The 19,933-nt window shown below is 44.0% G+C and overlaps 1 protein-coding gene across 1 annotated transcript in view; it reads right to left on the bottom strand.

Moving 5' to 3' along the window:
* Window positions 1-11,823: 11,823 nt before the first annotated feature.
* The window catches only part of OSBPL3 (oxysterol binding protein like 3), a 207,598-nt gene continuing 199,488 nt past the window's right edge, over window positions 11,824-19,933 (bottom strand). The window contains exons 21-23 of the mRNA XM_056118561.1: window positions 18,463-18,589; window positions 17,133-17,255; window positions 11,824-14,125 (exon numbers count right to left, since the gene is read on the bottom strand). Coding sequence (XP_055974536.1) covers window positions 14,029-14,125; window positions 17,133-17,255; window positions 18,463-18,589 — 347 coding nt within the window. The 3' untranslated portion in view covers window positions 11,824-14,028. The remainder of the gene's footprint in view (window positions 14,126-17,132; window positions 17,256-18,462; window positions 18,590-19,933) is intronic.

The following is a 19,933-nucleotide window of genomic DNA, read 5'->3' on the forward strand; positions in this document are numbered from 1 at the left end:
ATTGATGATACACTCTTTATATGTCAATATAGAAATACTTATAATGAGATAGAACTATAGTTGCCAACCTACACCCCCCCAGACAATTAGAAGGAAGGGACCAAAGACATAGCTCAAAGAATCATTGCACATGCTTTGCATGTTGGAGCACCTCCAGGTGTACCACCCCATAATCCAATCAAAACAAAAAAAATAGAGGGAAGAGTAATACTGCTTTGCATTTTTCAAATATTGTTCACGCGTGGCATAAGAGAAGACACCAGCTCCCATATCTGTTTCTGCACTCACCTGTCATAAGCTTCTGGGAAACTTTGAAGAGAATGAAGGTGAAAAGGCAAAAGTGTCTTCATATTATGAGGATTCTTGAGGCCTTACACAGCCCTAGGTGAGTCCATTCCACACCAGAGAACCACTGCTCAGAGGCGGTGCCTTGACAGCTTGAGAGCAACCCCACATGGGCATGTGGATTCCCCATCCCAGCAAGCCATTCTAGGACACTAGCAGGTGTTCAAAAATTCAGCTCAGTTGTGCTCAAACCTGACCCCATCTTACTGGAGACAGCAACAGATGTCACAAATAATGGGCTCAGTCACCCAAGATCAGCTTCCTCCAGGACACTGCTGCAAACCTGTGCTCTCACTTGCGCCTCCCCACACCCCATTCATCACAGTTCCCAGGACATGCTGATCAGGTCCCAGAAATTTGCTAGAGGACTGGTTACGCTCTAGAACAAGGATTCTCTCTCTCTCTCTCTCTCTCTCTCTCTCTCTCTCTCCCCTCTCTCTCTCCCTTCCTCCCTCCCTCCCTCCCTCCTTCTTTCCTTCCTTCCTTCCTTCCTTCCTTCCTTCCTTCCTTCTTTCCTTCCTTCTTTCCTTCCTTCCTTCTTTCCTTCCTCCCTCCCTTCCTCCCTTCCTTCCTTCCTTCCTTCCTTCCTTCCTTCCTTCCTTCCTTCCTTCTCTCTCTTCTTTCTCTTTCTTTGCTGATTTGAGGCTTTATTTTTTGCTTTTATTGTTTAAAAAATTTGAGATTCTGTGTGTTACAATATTATTAATAATACTTTCTCCTAATTGGGGCAAGGAGATGAACAGACACGTCTCGAAAGAGGACATATAGTTGATCAACAGGCATGTTAAAAGGTGCTCAGTGTCATCCATGATTAGGGAAATGCAAATCAAAATAGCATTGAGATATCATCTCATGCCTGAGAGAATGGCACATATCAAAAACTCTGGAAACCTGTCTCTGCACTTGGCAATCACTCTTGGTGGGGCTCAGGAGACCATATGTGCCAGGGATCAAGTTGGCCACATGCAAGGCAAGCACTCTTCCTGCTATATTATCTCTTTGACCTGAAATATAAATAGTTCATATAAACACAGTATGGGGTCCTTCCTGGTAATCCTTGGGAAACTGTGAAGTGCTAGGAATTGAAGCTGGGCCTCTTGCATGCAAAGCCTGTGCTCCGCCCTTTGCCATCTCTCCTATGGCTTTAGTTTCTCATGAGAGGCGGAGAGATAGTGCAGCTAACCGAGAGAGGCACTTGCCTTGCATACAACCTACCTTGGTTCAATCCCCAGCACCCATATGGCCTCTCAGGACCCACCAGAATTTGTCCCCAATGCAGAGCCAAGAGTAAATCCTGAGCACAGCCAGGTATGGCCCAAAAATAGAGGGGAAAAAAATCTATTGAGTAAGCGTAGAGGACTGACCTTGGGAGAGGACCATGAGACTTTGGTTGAGGGACAATGACACTCTAGTGGTAGCTTTGAGGTTGTAATACTGTATGTCTGAAACTTTATTATTAGTTTGAGGACCATACCCAGTAGTGCTCAGGGATCAGACCTGGGGGTGCTTGGGGAACCATGTGTGATGTTGGGAGTTGAAATGGGCTTGATCACATGCAAGGCAAGTGTTTTAACCCCTATACTATTTTTCTAGATTCTAAACTCTGTTGTTAATATTTTATAAATCAGGTGGCCTAAATAAATATGGAGGTGGAGGGGTGGGGGAGGAGAAATCTCCTTTAAAAAAAAAGCACCTAATAACTAGCTGTCCTCCTTCTCCCCATCTGTTCTGACTAAAGTCTACATTGTTTAGTTTGTCTCAGCTCATGACAATTTCTTCCTTCCAGTGCTCATGCCACAGACCTAGAGCCATTTTTATTGTCTTCTGAGATTTGTCAGTTTCTGGATCATGGCCGTTAATGAGCTTATATGGCATCAGAGGTAGTTGTGGGTGTAACTCAGGCTCCCGGAAGAACAGGGAGATGGGGCAAGGCAGCCCATCCCTGACTTCGTGAGAGTCTGGAGCCTGTTCACAACACCCACATACTTCAGTTTTTCAGCAGATTCGTTCTCAGGGATGAGGCTCGTCCTGAGCCTGTGGAGATCAGCCGTGAGCATGGCAGCAATTGGGTTATAGGGCTCTGTTGAGGCAGGTGGAGGGACTCACCTGCCCCACTCTGGGGTGCCCCGGATGAGACTCAGCCTGGCGCCGTGTGGAGGCATCACCTAAAGCCATCCTTGTCCTCTCTCTTCCTTTCGCACACCCCATCTCACTCACCAGCCAGTTTGGCCATTTTACCCCTCAATCTGCTTCCAGTTTCATTTTACTTCTCTGACTACTGCATCCTGGTTCAGCCATCCCCATAATGCCCTGGACTCATCTGACAGCCTCTGAGCTGAGCTCCCTGGCTTTGTATGTGGTGACCAGAGCCCGAATCAGAACCTAAGTCAATCATGTCAAGCATCTGCTCAAAATCATTTATTGATTTTAGTTTCCATTGACTGACCATTATTTGACACATGATGGGACCTCAGAGGTTTAGCTTTACATCCTTACACATATATATTCCGTACCACTTTCACCACCTCTGCTCACTTGTTGACTTTTAATCTTACTCAGAGTGTAAAACCAAAGTCCTTAGACTCCCCCAAGTACCTCCTTACCCTCATTTTATTAGCTTCTGTTCACAAGGTTCTGCTTTTTCTAGTAACATTAAACACATTTGATACTCAATGTGTATTGGTGATGGACTACAGAACATTCGAACATTCCCAGCTGTTGACTTTTTTAAAAATCACCGGGAGATACAGTTAGAGTTGTTCATGATTGGGTTTCAGTCATAAAGTGTTTCAACACTCATCCCTTCACCAGTGTGCATTTCCCACCACCAATGTCCCAGGTTTCCCTCCTGCTACCCCACAAGCCTGCATTGATGGCTAACACTTTTTTTTTCTGATCCCCTCTCTCATTCTTCTGGTCTCTCTCATTCTCTCATCATGAGTATTAGAGTTTGAAATACTATTGGAAGGTTATTATGTATATCCCTTTACCTTCTGTCAGCACTCAGTTCTTGTCCAGAGTGATCATTTCCAACTATCACTGCCATATCCCACCTGTTCTTGAGATCATGAAGTGACAGCACAGAGAGACATTTAGCAATATGTTCATTTGTTGGTGTTGCTAAGTGAGTTTTGAAGAAGCTAAGTGGCCTCTCTAAATCTTACCCCCTACCTGCAATTAAGTTCCCCAAGTCCCAACCCAAGGTACTTTTCTACCTATTGAAGTGCCCAGGACAAAAGTTTCTTCACAGGACAAAAGGTTCTTGAGGTAACCTTTGGACTTTTTATTGTTTTTTTTTTTTAATTTTTTATTTATTGAATCACCGTGAGAACAGTTACAAAGCTTTCAGGTTTAAGTCTCAGTCATACAATGATCAAACACCCATCCCTTCACCAGTGCACATTTTCTACCACCAAGAACCCCAGTATACCCCCCATCGCACCTCTCCCTTTGCCTGTGTGACAGATGATTTCCACTTTACTCTCTCTGTACTTTGATTACATTCAATATTTTGACAAAAGACCCACCATTATTATTTGGAATTTCCCCCCAACAATCAGACCTGCCGAAAAGGCATCATTAGATAATTTGTTTTCTATTGCTGGTTATGAAGAGCATATGATGTTACGTGGCTGCGTAATTTTGGAATTCTGCTATTTTAACAATTAAGTCTGGAGGGATTTGGGCAAAAGCTGCTAGGTTCTGAGATTCGTTTGTGTGCCTCTGGGATTATGGCCGTTAAGGAGCTCAATTAGTAGCCGGAAGAGCCGTTTGTGGGCAGCAACTGGGAGTCTCATTGGGGTGAGGGAGAAGGACCTTTGGACTTTTTATTTATTTATTTTTTGTGCCATACTAAGTGGTCCTGGAGATTGCACCCAGGCTTCTTGCATTCAAAGCATGAACTCCAGTCCATTGAGCCACCTCTCCAGCCCCCAAATAAAACACTAGAACTAAGACTAAACATCAGGTATGTAAATGTGGAAGGGACAAAGGTGTTGGGATCCTACTGTTTGCACTTCATTCTATAGCATAAGGTCCTGGGTTCGGAAACAAGTTAGGTCTTTGCTTCTATCCCCGTACTGCTATTAGCATGTTGTGAGAAGTTGGTCAAGTTGCTTAATTTCTTGCCCTAAGTGAATTCTGCTAAATGAAGATCGTCTAAAGGAGGCCTTAAATACCAGGGTTGCATAACCATCCCTCACACTGTAGCCCCCAAGTGAGAAAAACATGATGCTTTCATCTTGTAATTGTTCTGGACTTGATCACCAGTAATTGATCTGGACTTCTTCATGAACTTGCTTTTATCCACTGGTTAGCAAGAAAAAAAAATTAACTTAAGGTCCTGATGTTAAGTGGCCACAAGCCTGAACTCAGCCGCTGACCAAGAGACACACAGAGACAGGACAGATTTTTCAAGATTTTATTCACACACAAAAACACACTCATACAAGGGACTCAGTGCTGAGGGCATTCATAAAAGGGATTCAGTGTTGAGGGGTCACAAGCCTTAGTGACTTGGAACCTTAATTGCCCTCCAGGAGAGGTTTTTTCTTTTCCTTTTTCTTTTTGGGTTACACCTGGTGATGCTTGCGGGTTACTCCTGGCTCTGAACTCTGCACTCAGGAATTACCTCTGGGGGTGCTCAGAGGACCATATGGGATGCCAGGAATCGAACCAGGGTCAGCTGTGTGCAAGAAAAATGCCCTACCTGCTGTACTATTGCTCCAGCCCTCCAAGAGAGGCTTTTAAGCCCTATACCCTCTTGCCTCCGTGCCTGGGTGCATACCTGTGTGTTTAGGTGCCCCTGCTAGACGCATTCTCATGGGCTTGAGTAGCAAAAGCAGAAGTACAGAAGCGAAACAGAGCGGCTAACACATCTTGTTATATTTACTTGAATCATCCTTGTTATCTGTGTTCAGATGCCATGTTTTGGGGGACTAGTGTGTTTTGCTTTCTTTTTTTCCTTGGCAGCTGGAGCAATAGCACAGCAATAGGGTGTTTGCCTTGCAAGCAGACAGCCCGGCTGAGCTGGGTTCGATTCCTCTGCCTCTCTCGGAAAGCCCGACAAGCTACCAAGAGTATCTCGTCCTCACGGCAAAGCCTGGCAAACTACCCGTGACGTATTCAGTATGCCAAACACAGTAACAACAAGTCTCATGATGGAGACGTTACTGGGCCCGCTGGAGCAAATCGATGAATAATGGGAGGACCGGGACCGTGATCGTGAATTTTTTCTTTGGCATTTTGGATGCTTGGGGGTTACTCCTGGCTCTGCACTCAGGAATTACTCCTGGTGTGCTTGGGGGACCATATGGGATGCCAGGGATTGAACCCAGTCTGGCCGCATGCAAGGTAAACATTCTACCTGCTGTGCTATCACTCCAGCCCCTGGCATATTTTTCTTACTAGGTTGCAAACTCATGACTCTGAGGCACAAAATGGAGTCTGGCTTTCCAAAATGAAGTCCCACTCTTTAATTAAAACTTAACTTGGATGGGTTGGACATTTAGGATGGAATAACAAAAAGATCTGCTGATGGACAATGGTGATTCTTCCCTAGAACAGAAGCTGAGTCAGGCCACTGCCATGTGCATATGAAAATAACCCCCCTGGGGCAGGAGAGAGAACAGGAGTTACGGTCTTGCCTGCAGCAAACTCTGGTTGATCCCTGGTACCACATGTGTTCTCCTGAGCAGTCCCAGGACTGATCTCTGAGCACAGAGCCAGGAGTAATCCCAAAGCACATTCAGGTGTGGTCCCCAAACCAAACCAAACCAAAACCAAAAAAAACCTCCCTATGGTCATCAATGTAGACCAGTCATTACTTGAGACCTCCACCAGGCTGAATGACAAAAATCTCAAGGAGAGAGGAAAATGGCAAGACTATTTATAAGCACAATAGAAAATCAAAATGGAGAATACTGAGTTTGGGGGCTGGAGCAATAGTACAGTGGGTAGGGCATTTGTCTTTGCATGAGGTGGACCCAGGTTCAATTCCCGGCATCCCATTAGGTCCCCCAAGCACTGCCAGGAATGATACCTGAGTGCAAAGCTAAAACCAAGAGTAACCCCTGAGCATCACCGGTTTGGCCCAAAGAAACAAACAAATGGAAAAAAAGAGAACTAAGTGTAGTCTAATAAAGCAGTTTCTGAAGAGATGAGAAAACAATTTTCTCAGGAACTCCCTTTCCTGCATGGAAATTTTGTTGGGATATAAGGTGTGTGTGTGTGTGTGTGTGTGAGAGAGAGAGAGAGAGAGAGAGAGAGAGAGAGAGAGAGAGAGAGAGAGAGAGAGAGAGAGGAGAGAAAGTGGGTAATTTAAAAACAGAAGCAGTGGAGGGCTTATGTGATTAGGCAGGAGAGAAGCCTGGGGTACTTGGTTTATCTGCAGCACCCGCACCCCCTATGCCCCCCCCACCCCCGCAGGCACTGCCTGTCTCTACTCCACACTGCTGTTCTCATGGCTCAGAGCTAGGGAAACCAGATATTGTGACACAGTCCTTGTCATGCTAGCGGGGCAGCTGCTTGGTGGTTTAACTGGCATGGAAAGAACCATTAGTCACTGGTGACTCATGTTCCACCCCAGCCTTCTCCACTTGCCAAGCCCCCACATTCTCCTCACTGACTGGGCTCCTGCCCTCACCTGCCCTTATGAAGTCAGGCCAAGCCCTACCACCCTGGGGTTCCCTGTGAAGACTCTCTCACCGCATGGTGCATTCTGATGGGCCCACCGACTTCCCACCAAACAACAAAACTAAATTCAGTACAGAAGCAACTTACAAAACTTAGCGAAATGAAGCACGTGGATGTTCCCAGCATACCCCTTACATGGTCCTGGGATGATTATGAAATTAGAAGGCGGTGTCCCAGCTCCGTGGTGAGCAAACACTGAATTCAACCCGGTCATTATAACACTAAATTAAATGTTAAATGATGGTCAACAAGACTGGGTCTGAACTCTGTGTGTATGTGTGTGTGTGTGTGTGTGTGTGTGTGTGTGTGTGTGTGATTATTCCGAGAATGTTAGGCAGACTTGAGGGTCTCCTCCTCTCATTTTTTTAAGTTACAGTATTTTGAAAAAGAAGAAAGCCTGCCCTAAACTCATTAAAGATTATGAAAAACAAAAAGTTTCTATTTTTTTAAAGGACAGATAAATCAAAGTTTTATCACAAGGTGACCTGAAATTAGCAGAAAAGCAGGTGGCTGCTAAAAGATAGCTGGGAAACAGGACGAGACACCCAAGGACACGGGACAGGACGCTCAAGAATAACCTGAGTTTAGACTAAATAGCTATCACACATTGCTCTTTACGGCTGCCGAGCAGAAATTTTTAACAGTTCAAGGCTAACCGCAAACGTCCAGCTTCTGTACTATGCTTGCTGAATTAGAAGAAAGTTGATCGATGTCGCTAAGCAGAATGTGATAAGAGATGTTCAAAAAACTCTGCCTGGGCTGAGGTTCGAGGCTGTGTGCTGTGCTGAGACCTGACTCAGGCTCTGCAATCCCAAGTTAATAAAGGTTCTTCAACTCAGCAAACAAGGTATGATACTTCTTGGGTATAGTCTCTCACCCCACAACAACTTATCCTTAGTAAAATGTCTGAGTGGCAAAGCAAACAGAAATTGATCTTTTCAGGCCAGAGAGATAATATAGGAGCTAAGGAACCTATCTTTCTCACATGCAGTTAAGCATGGTTTGATCCCCAGAACTACATAGTATCCCACAGAAGTTTACCACAGGAGTGATCTCTTGGGCACAGAGCCAGGAGTAAGCCCAGAGCACCACTATGTGTGTCCCCTCCAATCTATCTCCTCTGGGGTCAGAGAACAGTCCAAAGGGCTGGGGCACATGTTTTAAATGTGGGAACCCTGAATTCCATTCCCTGTACCACCTGGTTCCCTGAGCACACCACGGGGAATAGTCCATGAGCACTGCTGGGTGTGGCCCGAAACCAAACTAAACTAAACCCAACCAAACCCACAAAAATCTTTCAAAGAAAGAAAAGGAAGGAAGCACTTAATCAATTTAGTTACCGAATATTGCTCTGAAGACTCAGATGTAAACTAGGGCCATGAATATAAGATCCAGATGCTGGTCTTGTTTACTAAGGCCTTTCTATGGCTCCAGGGGCTGAGCTCAGAGAAGAGCAATTAGGGGCTTCCAAGTATGCACAGGGGAGAACTGAGGTAGAGGAGACAAAGGTTGTGTGAATTTTTTTCTTTTTGGGTCACACCCAGCGATGCTCAGGGGTTACTCTGGCTCTGCACTCAGAAGTTACTCCTGGCGATGCTCGGGGGACCATATGGGACGCTGGGAATAGAACCCAGGTTGGCCGCATGCAAGGTAAATGCCCTACCCGCTGGGCTATTGCTCCAGCCCTGTGTGAATCTTCTTTACTCTGGTTGGGATGAGGCACAATGCCCATCCAAGGCAGCTTGGGATCCCCCACACTTGCCAGGCAGAGCTGCAGAACTATATGAAACTGCAGAGCACTGCAGGTAGCCCCTTCACTGGAGTCTCTTGAATGAGCAGAAGCGGGTTCTGTTTCCTGCAGGGACTCCAACCCTGAGCTCCATCCTAAGAAACCCTTGACTGGGGTCTACTAGGACACAAGATTCTGATTTGCTGGCAACTAATGGAGGGTAATGACATAATGCTGGTATTCCACTGCTATGATGAGAATATAATGTAACTACAGTTATAAGCTAATGGCCTGGAACTTGTAGCACAGCATTTGATTGCCTCCTTAGAGCAGACACCTTACAATGCTAGTGGCCAACAGGCTAGCCATACTGTGTTTGCCATTTCAGAGTGTCCTCTAGTATGCATAACACTTACCATTCTTTCAAATACATGCTGGAAAATGTTTCTCTGCTAATGACGAATTCCAAATCAGATCAACAGGCAATATCACAACACACATATGAAATTTAACAATAATTTCATGACATTCAAATTTCACTACTTGTCCTACAAATGTCTTTTTCTAGTTTGTGCTCCTTTCAAAGGCAGGATTCGGGGTTGGAGCAATAGCATAGTGGGTAGGGCATTTGTCTTGCATGTGGCCAATCCGGGTTCAATTTCCAGCAACACATATGATCCCCTGAGTACCACCAGGAGTAATTCCTGAGTGCACGAGTCAGAAGTAACCCCTGTGCATCACCGGATGTGACCCAAAAAGGAAAAAAAAAGCCAGGATTCAATCAAGAAAGCATCATGGGCTGAATTAGATCATCTCCTCAATGTTCTTAGGGATTCAGAAAAGTGAGGTGCTTAATTCAGACCCAGGGCCTGGTACAGCACCATGAAGACATCGACAGCTTCACACAAAACTTAAGGAAAAGCTCAAAGTATCCTGAGAATTGCAAATACAAAACTTATCTGCGTGAGTCAGACATTAAATTGACACAAGCACTTTCCACTTTCACGTCGAGACACATGGATACTCATGCAATTTCCCTGGCACCCTGGGGAGATCAAAGAGGGCGTCTTTGTGGGGCTCAACTGTGGGCACCTCTGTGGCACTGGGGATCGGGTCAGGGTTAGCTCCAGATCCCCGTCCTAAGGGGTGGCTTGTAGAACATTTCGGACATTATGAATTCAAACAACATTGTTTTTTCGTTTGTTTGTTTTGTGTTTTGGGTCACTCCTGGCTCAGGGTTACTCCTGGCTCTGCACTCATGAATTACTCAGGTTGGCCATGTGCAAGGCAAACGCCCTATGCACTGACTGGACTATCACTTCAGTCCCCCACAAATTATTATTCCCTTTCACTTTAGATAAATCTGGCATGATCCTTCCTCTGAGGAGCTTAAGGGAGATGGTTGTGATAATAAACAAGTCCTTTCTTGCCTTTCAGCAGTCATATAGACTCACTATCCTAGTAAAACAAAGACAAATGTGGTGGCTTTTTCCATGTTATTTATTCACAGTTAACTAGCTATATAAGGAGAAACAAATTAGTAGGAGGTCTTTTTTGGGGATGGCAGAGGCATCAGAGGTATAGATGGAGTGGGATTTCAACAGAAAAAAATATTATAAATGGTTAGAAGAAAGATTTACAAATATCCATTAAAAAACATAATCTCTCCTGTGGGTCACTGAGGAAGACAGAAATCATCACAAACAAAATAAATTAACAACTTCTGATCATTGCATTCCCCAAAACTTGAGTCTCAGAAAATGGTTTACATGTCAGAATGTCATGATTTGTCGCTACGTATGAATACATATTTCAACAGCAGAAAGGCAAGACTACCATGGAATAACAGATTAATACAATGCAGACGAAAACCGAGCACGTGAAAATAGCTATCTTCTGTAGCAAAAATAGATTTGTGCTGATATTAATATCAAAATGAAAGACAGTCAAATAAATTACACCAATACATTGGAACTATTTATATCTAAAATCATAAGAACAACTTACTGCTCCAACTCATTACTGAAAAGTCTGGGGGAGGTTTGATAGCTAGCAGGGAGGACTTGAGGCCCAGGCAGTCACCCTACAGCGTGTTTCCAACAGCCAAACACCATTTCCATTTTCTTTCAAGGCTGACCTTGTCAATAGAGGGATGGAATCAGTCAACATAGATTTGGAAACTTCCAATGAAGGGCAGCCTCAGAACCCAAGCAAATAACTTCCTGGGAGTAATTAAAGGTAGACTATGGAAAAACAGAATCCCAGAGGAAATAATCATGAAGATGGAAAATTAGTCTGTATGATTATCTTTCCCAGGGTCCCCCAGGATCCCCTGATGACTGTTGGGGCCCAGCAGATTTCCTGGGGCCATAAGAGTATGGGCTGTAGGTCCCAATGTGTGTCTGTCTAACCCCTACAAGAAACTACCTAACTTTGGGCAGGTGAACCTCCAGGAGAAGCTCCTCTGAGACTGGGGGGTATCAGCCAGGGAGGGGAGCATCTCTTTTCCCATCAGCTCTCCTGTAGAGTGGGACAAGTGAGCGTCTGAAAGACCTATTTTGTTTTTTTATGGGTTATCCCAAATGGACAGAAGAGACACATGCTATTAATAAGCTCCTTCCTGCTTTTTCTTTTTTAAAAAAATGGTGATTAAAGTAGCTCTCACATGGTGCAGTGATTGGTATCATTATTTTTAATTGGCGGGGGTAGAGCCATACTCAAAGTGGTGCTCAAAGGCTAGTTCCTGGTTTCAGGGGTGGATCCTGGTGGTATCCAGGTGCTAGGGATGAAATCTGGACCTCTTGCATGCAAAGCATGAGCTCAGCCCTTTGAGCTATCTCTCTGGCCCCTGGTATTACTGAATGAGTAATTTCAAAGCCCAGAAAAAGAAAAATTACATTTATTTTCCAAAAGAATACTAAGTATCAATTTTTATCTTAAAGTATGAAAATCCTTGAACTTCAAATTAGGTACTTTTTTTTTTGAAGTTTGGGGAACCATGTCTGGTAGTACTCAGGGCTTACTCCTGGCTCTGTGCTCAGGGATTTAATTAGGTATTGAGGACAGAGTCTGAAGGCAAAAAGAGCCATTTACTTCATCAAGGTAGTTTTAAGATTACAGTATCTGGGTGCATCATCAAGAAAATCCCTTGTAGATGCTGCTGCTGCTGACATGTGGATTTTTAAGTCTGCAAGCAGTTTCCTATTGTGCTCTACTTCATTCCATTCCCACTTCAAGTCAGGTGACTAGGGTCCATTTATCCTCTCAAACAAAAAATAAAGCATAAGGGCAACTGAAATCATAGCACTAGAGCAATAAGTAATTCCAAACACTGCCCACTAAAGCAACATCTGTTCAGGCAGCCTGTTCTGTCTTTCTTGTTGTGTTTCAAATTTTTGTGCAATTCACTGGAGCAGGCTTATTTAATAATCAGTTCTACCAAAGTTCCACATTTACCTGCATATTGTGAAAATCAGACTTGTTCTCCCCTGGATAATCTTCAAATCTAGAACCTGTGTGTCCCTGTTCAAGAATCTGGACACACGGTAGAAATGAAAAGAGCAAAGAACATATCATAAATTTACTGAACTACCTGGAGATGAAATACACATTGTGCCCATCTTGACATTTCTATATAATGGAGTGAATTAACACAACACTTAATGAGCTGTTTATTGTCTATAGTCTAGTCACTTGCAGGGCCCAAAAGGCTCTGATACACTTTAAATAACTCCATTGTGAAAATGCAATATTGTCCAACAGATTATTTGATGTGGCCTTGAAAAATCAAGGATTTTTCACCTCGATATTTATCCTATTTTTTATTGTAGTGTTATATATGTGCTAAAATTATCTAAATATTTTTAAAATGTTTTCTGGAGAAATATTTTTGCCACAGTACTCTTATACTTTATATTCCATAGAATTGTTATAGACATTAGAATAAAAGGCTTAAAAATTAGGCTTTGGTTTTAAGGTAATTTAGGCAGAAGCTGGAATTGCTTTGGTAATACAACTCAACTCCAGCACAAATCTGTTACCATAATTTGAAGTAATACATTGAAAAACAAGTTTTTCCATTTGGGTGGTTATAATCGATACTCTTCAAGACTGCTGCAAAACTCACCAAAAGAATGGTATGCTTAAGAAGAACATGTAGGAAAGGGCTAAGACATTTAAAGATTGATCAGAACAGAACACAAACTAAGAACATCAATTCTCCACATTTGTCTATAAGGCAGATGGTCAAAACTTTTATATAAGATCTGAAATATGGTGTTTATTTAGAGGTAGAAAATACCAAAACAGTATTTAAGAAAAACATGTTGCTTTTTTTTTTTTAAACAATCAGTCATTTTACTAAACTTCTAGGAAGTCCAACTACATGGAATGCTGTGTTTGACACTTGGCTGGCGCACTTGCCATTCACAGGGTGTGGGGAGGTGGGGAGGGAAGCCGGAGGCGTGGACAACAAAACCACTTCTCAGTTTCCCAAGGATTCAGCTCTCACTAAGGAGAGACTGCCCACTAACTTTCCGGATGCTATTTAATGAAAGGGAATTTCTCAGATGAATAATTTCTCAGAATAAAGGAGGACCGTTCTGTGCATAAGGCTATCCAGCTAACTGCAAGGAGGGATGATTCCACTGCCGCTGCTTCAGGAAAGAGCCAGATTATTCCTTGGTGAAAGCACATTCCAGGGGTCCCATGACATCTCCCCGACATGCAATCGCAAATATTCCTCGTACTCCAGCACCAGCAGAACTGTTCTATATGAACAACTCGAAAGCCGTCTGAGGCAAAAAGATATGTGAGCTACCAAATTAAACTCAGGTAGCTTACTTATGGATCATAATACTGGGTATCTTATTTCTCACTGCACCTGGGAGAGGGATTTCTTTTTTCCTACATCAAATTTTATAAGGCATAAATTTAATTTTTATTTTCCTCACCTTTGGAAAATTAGTGTTAAAGCTTCTTTTTTTTTAGCCCACACATTAACATTCAATCTTTCATTTTTATTAAATAGTTTATATATATAAAAAGAAATCGCAAGATGTTTGCTCTACATTCATATAAACAACTGTGATAATGTTTAGAATTGTAAAGAAACCTACTGAAGAAAATATATACTTAAATACAACGCTAAGCTAAGCATGAGTGATCATTCTAGACACTATCTTTTAAATAGAGACACACGTTTGTGGCTACCGAGCGCAAACACAGGAGAAGCAGGAGGAACCTTTCCCTTCTTCCTTTCTTCACCACAAGACAGGATGATCCAGTGTGGAAAAACCAAGATCTTTCCTAAGTTCCAAATAGGTTCCATTGCTCACCCAAGCATCATCGCTGGATTTCCTATGAAAGAGGAAAAGAATTTCCTGAAGGCTCTTGGAAATATTTTCACATTCTTTCTCCCTCTCCTTCCTTCACTCCACCCTCCCTGTGGGCCATCCTTGTCTCACTAGATCAGTCCCAAACTGAGCATTAAATGCCAGGGAACTGGGAGTCCAGCCCCAGGGACTCACTTCCGGCTCTGCTGTCTCCCACTTGAGGGTCTCTGGGAGAAGTTGCATAGAGGGAAGAGTCTGTCTCTCAAGTGTATATTCATCTACTCCACCTCTCTCCCACAGTGCTGTCTGCTCTTCTACTCCTTTAGTTTTTGTTTTGTTTTGAGAGCCATACTCGGTGGTGCTCAGGGGTTACTCATGACTCTGCACTCAGGGATCACTCCTGGCAGTGCTCAAGGGACCTTGTGAGATGACGAGGATCGAACCTGGGCCAGCTGCATGCAAGGCAAGTTCACTACACACTGTACTATGTCTCAGGCCCCATTTACCTTCAGTTTTTGACATAACAAAATATATCAAGGGTCATTTCCCATTAGCACAAGAAGATCAGCAAACTACAGGTCCAGGATCCATACCAGCCTTTTACCCATCTCTGTCATTCTGTCTAACACACGCTGCACAGCGCCCGAAACCCTCCCTACTGCAATCCCGCAGCCCACAGAGCTAAAGATACTTGCTGTTGGTCCTGGCAGGAAAGGTTCAGTGACTCTGGCAGTAAAATTCCTTACTTTGTTTTCACTTTTCGAAGAGCAGAATGAGCGGCCTGAGATAACACAGTGGGCAGTGCACTTGCCATACAGGCAGCTGACCCAGATTTGATCCCTAGTACCAGCTATGGTTTCCTGAGCCCAGCTAGGTGTGATGTCTGAACACAGAGCCAGAAATAAGCCCTGAGCACAGCCACGTGTGGCCCCCAAACCAAACAAAAACAGAACAAACCTGCCAAGAAAACAACAAATAAAACACAAGCCCACAAATAGCAGTTGAACATTCCATTGTAAAGTACTGACCCTTATTCCACAGGTACCCTACCAATACATGGTTAGGAAGTGCTTCAGCTCCTTCTCCAGCTATTCAAACAAAGCATAGAAAACAAAGCATATTCCTACCAATTGGGCTTGAGCAAAGGGTATCTATCCTGGGATACTGATGGTTAGTGGCATATGTCTAATTATATTTTGTCTTGGCAGGGCCAAGAATTGAAGGTCTCATCTGTGTAAGGAAAGTGCTGAAGCACACACCCCTACTTTTATTTTAGAAGAAAATATGCAAAGAAAATGCTCTGCATTTTTTTAAGAAAAAATGCAGAGCACCTGTTTCCTGTTCTTTCTGGAACATCTTTTTAGAAGCCACACTGAAAAGTGTTTGGGGAGAGAGGAGACTTGGCCCAGGACCTGGGGCTCTGGAACACTACTGATATACCTGGCAGAGTTTGGGGGTTCTGTGCTCTGCCATTTGGACCATCACCCCCTGCCTAGGAACAGAGATTCTGTTCACACTTAGTTTTCTTTTTCTTTTTCTCTTTTAAGGAGAGTGTCTGGGCCACACCCAGCAGTGCCGAGAGGCTGTTCATTCACTGCGCTCAGGGGTGATGTGCAGTCACAAGGACTTGAACCAGGGTTTCAATGGGACATAAGACAAGTGCCTTGCCCCCTGTACCAACTCTCCAATCCCCAGTACTCTTGTTTTTCTTGTCTGATAAGAGGCTGTGATGTTGTTGCTGTTGTTGTTTTTAAAAAAGGAGTCAATTTGCACACTGGATACTTTGAAACAAAGAGGCCTGATTTCGCCTGAGATGCAGTTCCGCTGGCAATTCCTAGAGAATTATGCTGTTGTTCCTTTTATGAATGGAAACACCTGAGCTTCCCCAAGCCTTTCTGTCCATCTTTGCCAGGATCTCTACCGTTGTTTTCTTCCTTTTTTTCTTTGCCCCATCTACTAATTCTGATCATTTTACATTAGGAATGAAAAAAAAAGGCACAGCCACCTGCTGTAGCTGAGTTCAGTACTTTTTCATTCCTGACATAACTCTTCCATGGCAGCAATGACAGTGTAAAGAGCATGGTCAATTTTGCCTTTGAATGTGAATCCATTCCCTGAGCTCCACACACTATGACACTGTTCTTGATGTCTGCACAGTAGATGGGAGTCGAGAGATTTCCTTGCCTCATTATCTCTTTGTGGTACAGGAGACAGAACCCAGGGCAACATTTTCAAGATACGTGCTCTATGGCAGAGTCACAGGGAAGATGTGACACCGAGAAAACGTATTGTAGTAAAGTGGAGGATGCCTAGATCACCCTTGTTTTTGTTTTTGCTTTTTGGTTCACACCGGCAATGCTCAGGGGTTACTCCTAGCTTTGCACTCAGGAATCACTCCTGGCAGTGCTTGGGGAACCATATGGGATGCTGAGAATCAAACCTGGGTCGGCCACATGCAAGGCAAATGCTCTACCCACTGTATTGTCACTCCAACCCCTAGATCACCCTTGACTCCAGTGTTCAGAGAGAAGGAGAGAGAAGAAAAGAAGTCGGGGGGAGGAGGGAGAAACAGGAAGCAATGGGTGAGCAGGCATTGGGCTTCAGTTATCCTGGTGATGTGGGTGAGTGGTATAGTCACATATCCAAAACACAGACTCAACAACGCTGAAAACATGAGAACTGTTTCTAACCAACTAACTGCAGCCACTGGAACTTTGAGATATGCCTGTCAAGTGGACAGGTGGGGATAGGAGGATGTTGAGGTGGGGAGAAAATGTGGGAACACTGGTGGATGGAAGGAAACAATGGTGGTGGCACTGACGTGGCAATATTATATGGCAATATTATATGCCTAAATCAACTCATCAATCAATAACTTTTTAGTTAACAGTTTTTTTTAAAAAAAAGAAAAGAAAAAAAGCAGCAGGAAAGTTGCGGAGAAAGCTCTCATCTGCTCACTCTCTTCACAGCAGAGGCCTGGACGTCCCTGGCCCCCTCGGGCTCGGCCCCGCACCCTAGTCACCCATACCAACCTGAAAAACCTGGGCTTGTGCTCCACATTCTTTTCCTCCAGGATCCGCCGCCGTTCCCGCTGCAGCTGCTCAATCCTCTGCTTCTGCACTTCCGCTTCTTCTAAGTTCCCTTCTTCCAGAAACCTGACACATGAGGGCAGAATCAAAGAAACAATGACCACTGGGTTTGCATACGTCCACAATGAATGATGGAATATTTAAAAGGCTTTCCTAGACAAAGATCCCTCTTCTGACTTTGAAATAATATTTTGAGGAAGTTAGAGAATATGCTTTTTTGAATGGGTGATGCTATTTACACGGATGAATAATTCTATCTGGGATCAGAGAGACAGTACAGTGGGTAGGGCACTAGCCTTGCATGCAACCAACCCAGGTTCATTCCCATGGCACCCCGTACAGTCTCCTGGACCCTGCCAGGAGTGATTCCTCAACGCAAGGCCAGGAGTCCTGAGCACTGTTGGGTGTGACCCAAAAATCCAAAAAATTAAAAAATAGTATTTTGTTGTTGTTGTTGTTGTTGTTTTTTGTGGTCCTGGAGACCTCGCCTGGGTAAGTAAGGCATCCATTCACCCACCAAGCCACACCCACAAAAATATTCTGCATAAAAATATTTTTCCGAAATGTGCTATTATTATAATAATTAATAATAATATGATTATTATATAATAATAATATTATTATTGCTATTGTTTGGTTGGGAGTGTCCCATCTGGTGGTACTGTAGATCTATTCCTGACTGTGCTCAGGGATCACTGCTGTTGGTGCCTTCAGGACCGTTTGGTACCACTTCCAGACTCAAAGCATGTGCTCAGCCTGTTGAGCTATCTCTCCAGTTATGATTTTTTTTTTTTGTCAAATGTATCAAATCCCCCCCTGCTCCCCCCAGTTTTGTTTTATTTTTTTAATTGAGGAGCAAAGAAGCTGGATACTTTCACTCATCAATACCTGCTTTTCTGAAATTCAGTAGCAATAGGATACTCTTAGCCCAGGGAGGCAGCACAGGACACTGCTTTGCATGCATGAGGCAAGGCTGAGCCCAACCCCGTGGACACAATCCCAGCATGGCTGGGCCCACAAAGATTCCTAGAGATGACACCAACAACAACAAAGAAAGGGAAAGATAGAAAGAAGCAGGGCTCTACTGATGAATAAGTCATTCCACACAGTGCTCAAAGGGAGTCTGACATGACAGCTACCAGCCCCTGAAATAACCTCTCTGGCCAGAGGCATCATCCCTGCCTCTCTTTGTCTGAGAATTGCTAATACATTTTTTTTTGGTTGTACAGAGTTTTATATTCTCTGGAGAGAAGAATCTTTGAAAATTCCTTACCTTTGGTCTGGCCGAAATCGAGTGTCAGTCGGTGGTAATAAAGACTTTGACAAAGGATCCATTTCATTTAATTCAAGTGCAAACTGCGTGAAGCCATAATATTGCTCATAGCCTTTTGGCATCGGATCTAAAAGAAAAAGAAATCATTGGCTCTAGCTTGAGCATTTCACTTACATTACAATTTAATCCCTCCGCCTTTTTCATCTTAGACCGGCCACAGTTTTTTTCTCTCTCAGCTCTAAACTGCCATTTCTATTAAGATATCCTAGCAAACAAATAGCTGCTGACTCCACACTGTCGTGAATTTTCTTCTCTACACAGTTTTCTTTTTCCTTCACGAATAAGGCGTTCTTCATGTGGTCACGGAACCAATGTTTAAATGCTGTGAAGTTCCTACATAGGTGAGAAGCATAACTTATTAAGAGAAATATATATATATTTAAAGAGTTCTGGACCCATAGTTTTTGACTATAAGACTCTAGTTCTAGAGAATTTGTCTTTCATTTAAAAACTGGATTCTCCTGACACCGTGTAGTATACCTAGATGAGTGTTGAAACCTACAGCAAGTCAAAAATAAATGTTATTATTTTTTTCAACAACTCTTGTCTTTCCGAATCTGTCTCCACTCCCGGCAGTGTTGGGGCAAGAGGGATGTGACGCTCGATTGTGCAAAGCAAGACATGTTGCTACCTCTTGAGTCACAGTTCTGGACCCTCCCCAAGTCTTACAGTTTTCATTTTAAACCATCACAGCAGGCACTGAAGCAACAGAATAGCGGGTAGGGCACTTGCCTGGCACAAAGCCCATTGGGGTTCAGTCCTCAGCACCCTGAGCACCATCACATCAGAGTGCAGAACCAGGAGCAATCCCTGAGCCTCACCACTCTGAGTGCAGAACTAGGAGCGATTCCTGAGCATCACATCAGAATACAGAAACAGAAGCAATCCCTGAGAACCACCGTGTCAGAGTGCAGAACCAGGAGCAATCCCTGAGCCTCACCACTCTGAGTGCAGAACCAGGAGTAATCCCTGAGCATCACCACCTCAGAGTGCAGAACCAGGAGCAATCCCTGAGCATCACCATACAGAGTGAAGGACCAGGAGCAACCCCTGAGCATCATCACTCAGAGTTCAGAACCAGGAGCGATCCCTGAGCATCACCACTCAGAGTTCAGAACCAGGAGCGATCCCTGAGCACCACCACTCAGTGCAGAACCAGGAGTAATCCCTGAGCACCACCACATCAGATTGCAGAACCAAGAGCAAACCAAACCCCAAACCAATATCAAACCATCGCAACACAACCAAGGAGCAGAGATGGGAGTGAACCAGCGGAAAGAGCGCCAGCTAGACGAGCAGGGACAGAGGGAACTGGAAGAGGAGGGCTGCTGGGCTGCTCCAGGAAGTGACCAGAGGATTCACCCTTAAAGAAAAGGGAAACGGGGCCAGAGTCATAGCACAGCAAGTAGGG

The sequence above is a fragment of the Sorex fumeus genome, unplaced genomic scaffold (genome assembly GCF_029834395.1).
Source record: "Sorex fumeus unplaced genomic scaffold, SorFum_2.1 ptg000037l, whole genome shotgun sequence".
NCBI lineage: Eukaryota > Metazoa > Chordata > Mammalia > Eulipotyphla > Soricidae > Sorex > Sorex fumeus.